Genomic DNA, 4,687 nt, shown 5'->3' on the forward strand with positions numbered 1-4,687 from the left:
GCCCCTTGGTTCCCCCTCTGGGCTGTACCCCACCAACTGGCACACCTGGGCACAGCCACACTCTGCCNACCAACTGGCACACCTGGGCACAGCCACACTCTGCCCCTTGGCTCCCCCTCTGGGCTGTACCCCACTATCACCACTAACTGGCACATGGGACACAGCCACATTCTGCCCGTTGGCTCCCACTCTGGGTTGTACCCCACCACCACTAGGCAGCTCCCAGAAAGGGCCCAGAACTCACAGTGAGCGACGTGAAGGTCAGACAGATGCCACCGAAGCCATTCAGAGACAAGGCCAGAAAAATGAGCGGAGACAAAACTGGGGGCCAATAGAGAGAGGAGGGTGTGAAACCAAGGACAGGTTATCATGTGGCAAGTAGTAGTCCCCATCCCACCCTCAACCGTCCAGGGCTTCCTTCCCTCCAGGAATTTGCAATATTAGGTTCCCAGGTGGAGGCCTACAGCTAGAGAAAGCGGGGCTGTGACCCGGGAAAAGGGAAGGGGAGTGGGAGATGGAGGGCACAAGCCTTAGAGGGATGGAGCTCTCTCACCTAAGGGATTCTGAGAGGCCAGAGCCATCAGGGCACAGGAAGCTGCGAAGCTGGAGCTGTGGAGAATGGGACCATAAGTGATGGCACAGAGGGGTCAGAGTCCTGCATGAGCCCGCTAGCCCCATCCTTTTTATATCTCAGCTTCCAGTTTGCCAAAAGGTCTCCTCAGTACAATACGCTTGTGTGTAATGCTCAGCCTAGCCTCACGGTCCCCTGTACCAAATGCCTACTGGTTCTCTCCATCAGACGCTGCCCCAAACAGAGCTAGTTAGCTATTTTCTCTTTCTTCTTTCTTCTTCATCATGAGGGATGCTTGGTTCTCTGGGTAGAAGTGGGTGGGAGAGAATATTTAGAAAAGCAAGTGATGTAAAGACAAATGCTATCAATAAGAGGTTTGTTTTCAAAGAAAAGGTTCAAGAGAATCCAAGAAATAAATTATGCTATTCCTTTCCCTTCTTTAAAAAAAAAAATAACTCATTCTCCTCTTCCCAATCCAAATGAATCTTCGTAGCTTCTCTATTTCTGTTGAGGCATCCCTCAGTGCCTTGGAAACTTCAGTGCTCTTCAGCTCTCCAACACGCCACATATCCAAAGTGTCGTTGATTCAAGCTTCACGGATCTCTCGCACCTGGCCCCTTCTTGCTACTTCCGTGAAGTTGAGTCCCAAAAGTCTTCATCACTTCTCAGTTGGACATTAAAAGGCATTATCCACCCCACCACCCCCCAGATCAATCTCGCCATCACTGGATCCATCCTTCATACATCTGCCAAACAGATATCCCCAAAGATCTGATCATGCCACCACCCTTCCTCACTTAAGAAACTCCACTGGCTCCCTTTTGCCCCCAGGATAAATTACAGACTTCTTCATTTGGCATTCAAAGCCCATCACAATCTGACTTCAGCCCACCTTGCAGCACGTCACCCTCATGAATTAATATTCCAACCAAGATGACTACTCGCTCATCCCTACACATGGTAATTCCACCTCTGCTCTGGGACTTCGTAGACTCTCCCTAGTGTCTGAAATGCTTTCTCTCCTTACTTTCTTCTCTTAGGAAACTGCTAGTGCCTCCCCTGAAACAACTCTGTAATGACCTATCTGTGTACATTGGATTTTTTTCCCTCCTTCTTCTTCTTCCCCCTGAGGGCAGGGACCATTTCGTTTCTGACTTCATATCACCAGGGCCAAGCCAAGTGCCTTACAGTAGATGCTTAATAAATAATTGTGGATTGATTTGATCATATTCTGTAGACAGGAAAGAATATCAGAGATCTTCTAGAGCAGTGATTCCCAAAGTGGGCGCCACCGCCCCCTGGTGGGTGCTACAGCGATCCAGGGGAGTGGTGATGGCCACAGGTGCATTTATCTTTCCTATTAATTGCTATTAAAATTTAAAAAATCAATTTCCAGGAGGGCTAAGTAATATTTTTTCTGGAAAAGGGGGCGGTAGGCCACAAAAGTTTGGGAACCATTGTTCTAGATCAACCTCTCTTCCATTTTAGAGATGAGGAAACTCAGGGCCAAAGAGATCATAAGATCATAGATGCAGAGCCAGAAGGGACTTTTCTAGTCCAGCCCCATCATTTAACAGATGAGAAATTGAAGCCTAAGGAGTGGAAATGACTTTCTTAAGTTTATGCAGGTAGTAAATGACAGAATCAGGATTTGAACTCAGGTCTTCTGACTCTAGATCCAGTTATCTCTCCACTGTACCATATTGCCTCTCTAAGGTGAGGCTGGAAGTGTTCGCTCTCCTCAAAAGTTCTGAAGCCCTTGTCTGCCCTCTCCTTTGTGATCACCTCCATCATCATTATTATCACCATCGATGGATGGCATTTTAAGGCTTACAAAGTACTTTGCATATATCATAACTCATCTGATCCTCACTATGCTTCTGTGCTATGATTATCCCAATTTTAAAGAAAGGTAAAGTGACTTGCCCAGAGTCACTAGTAGGTGCCCCAAAGAAGATTCAAACTCAGATCATATTGACTCCAGGTTCCGCACACTATCCACTGGGTCACCTAGACTGTTGCTTCCCCCTCTATTAAACTGTAGGCTTTTTGAGAGTAGGAAATCTGACTTTTCTCCCAGCTTGCCATCTTTAGCATCTAGAACAGGGTTTTCCACCTAGTAGGGCTTGATGAAGGTTTATCTGTTCATGATGGCAAGGAAGGACTGCTTGAAAAGGTAGCTGATTTCATCGGCTGTCCCCAAGGCAGTCTGGAACTCTCTTCTGCCTTCAGAGAGCGTTTCATCAACTGCAGGAGCCAAAAATTCATGGATCCTGCCCTGCTCCTGCCAAGCTCTTCTCTTTGACCTTTCCTTTGCCTTCAGTCATTTTCCAACTTATAGGTTATTTCTGGATAGGCCTCATCCCGCTGCGAGGTTAGGAAATCCTTCAGGACAATAGAAGGTTTATATATATTTGCTAAATGGAGTGGAGCCATCTGGTAGCCAGCTTTCTGCTGACAAACGGCCCTGAAATACAGCAGAGACACATCACTGGGCCCATATCTGAAGTCCGTGCATTAAGCCCATTCTGCAGCTAAGATAACCGAGGCTCAGAGAGAAGAGGTGATGCCCTCACCCTCCAAGGGACCGGGAATGACACTCCTACTCAAGGCTTCTGACTCCATGATCAGTGAGGCTTTGGACCATCTCTTTTCTTCCCCTCCCATGAAATCCCACAGGCCCCCTCCAGAAGCCCCTCCACTGGCTGTGTCTCCCCTTCCCCCACTTTACCTGCCAACCAGCCGAATGGGTCTGGGGCCGAATCGGTCCATGAGGATGCCCAGGGGCAGGGTGGTGGCACTCAGAACAAAAGAGCCGATGGTGAAGCCCAAATTCAGCATTTTCTCCTGACTCTCACAGGTGGGCCGCTGAAGCTCAGGCAACTGTTGGGCCTCACTAATGTTGGTAATATTCTTCCCTGCGGAAGACAGGAAGAGGCATTCTGAGACTCACAGAAACATTAAAGCCCTGACTGTGTGCTTGGCACTGAGGACTCCGAGACAAAAACGAGAGGCCCTCCGAGTGCTGGAGAAAACGTACGAAATAATCCTAACACGGAGCAAAAGGAGTGGAGGCTTGGGAGGTGGGCTTGATTTGAACCTTTAAGGGAGCTAAGAGGCAGAAACAAAGAGGGAAAGCATTCTGGGAATGGGGAACAGCCTGTGGAAAGAGGGGAAACCAGAAAATGGAGCCACTAAAAGGGGGAACGACCCAACAAGAGTACAGAACAGAAAGTAAAGTCCAGCGTTTAGACGTTTGTTCTATCAGTTTTTTTTAAACCCTCACCTTCCGTCTTGGAGTCTATACTTGGTATTGGCTCCAAGGCAGAAGAGTGGTAAGGGTAGACAATGGGAGTCAAGTGACTTGCCCAGGGTCACACAGCTGGGAAGTGTCTGAGGCCACATTTGAACCCAGGACCTCTCGTCTCTAGGCCTGACTCTTAATCCACTGAGCTACCCAGCTGCCCCATTCGTTCTATCATATAGAAGCAACACCAAAGAGGCCAGTTTGACTAAAGAAGAGTATGAGGGGAGCAATCGGTCTAAAAAAAAAAAAAACTGGGATTAGACAATGAAGGGCTACAAATGCTAAACTGACATTTTTTAGTTTGTCTTAAAGGTAAATGGTGGGGGAGGGGTGGTCAGCTAGGTGACTCAGTGGATAGAGAGCCCGGCTTGGAGTCCAAAAGACCCAGGTTCAAATCTGGCCTCAGATATTTCCTAGCTGGGTAAATCTGGGCAAGTCACTTTACTCCCCTTGCCTAGCCCTTACTGCTCTTCTGCCTTGGATCTGATACTTAGTATTGATTCTAAGACAGAAAGGAAGGAAGGAAGAGATGGAGGGAGGGAAGGAGGAAGGGAGGAGAGAAAGAGACAAAGAAAAAAGAGAGAAAAAGAAAGAGGAAAGAAGGAAGGGAGAAAGACAGAGAGAGAGGAAGGAAGGAAAAAAAGAAAGAGAGAGAGGAAGAGAGAAAGAGAGAGAAAGAGAAAGAGAGAAGGAAAGAAAGAGAAAGAGAGAAGGAAAGAAGGAAAAGAAAGAAGGAAGGAAGGGAGAAAGAAAGAGGAAAGAAAGAAGAAAGGGGGAGGAAGGAAGGAAGGAAGGAGAGAGAAAGAGAC

The 4,687-nt window shown here is 47.7% G+C and overlaps 1 protein-coding gene across 1 annotated transcript; it reads right to left on the reverse strand.

Moving 5' to 3' along the window:
• Nucleotides 1-207: 207 nt before the first annotated feature.
• Nucleotides 208-3,840, reverse strand: LOC123254996 (large neutral amino acids transporter small subunit 3-like). The gene is made up of 3 exons (XM_044683873.1): nucleotides 3,303-3,840; nucleotides 554-609; nucleotides 208-321 (listed from the first exon to the last, which is right to left on the reverse strand). Exons 1-3 carry the CDS (start codon nucleotides 3,410-3,412, stop codon nucleotides 212-214), a joined length of 276 nt encoding a protein of 91 aa, XP_044539808.1. The 5' UTR covers nucleotides 3,413-3,840; the 3' UTR covers nucleotides 208-211.
• Nucleotides 3,841-4,687: the final 847 nt, after the last annotated feature.

The sequence above is a fragment of the Gracilinanus agilis genome, unplaced genomic scaffold (genome assembly GCF_016433145.1).
Source record: "Gracilinanus agilis isolate LMUSP501 unplaced genomic scaffold, AgileGrace unplaced_scaffold37032, whole genome shotgun sequence".
NCBI classification, from domain to species: domain Eukaryota; kingdom Metazoa; phylum Chordata; class Mammalia; order Didelphimorphia; family Didelphidae; genus Gracilinanus; species Gracilinanus agilis.

Coding starts and splice junctions, on each gene's coding strand:
- LOC123254996 (XM_044683873.1), bottom strand. CDS start 3,412: ATGCTGAATTTGGGCTTCACCATCGGCTCTTTTGTTCTGAGTGCCACC. Junction 610..3,302: donor CCCATTCGGCTGGTTGGCAG/GTAAAGTGGGGG, acceptor CATTCTCCACAG/CTCCAGCTTCGCAGCTTCCT. Junction 322..553: donor GGCCTCTCAGAATCCCTTAG/GTGAGAGAGCTC, acceptor ATTGGCCCCCAG/TTTTGTCTCCGCTCATTTTT.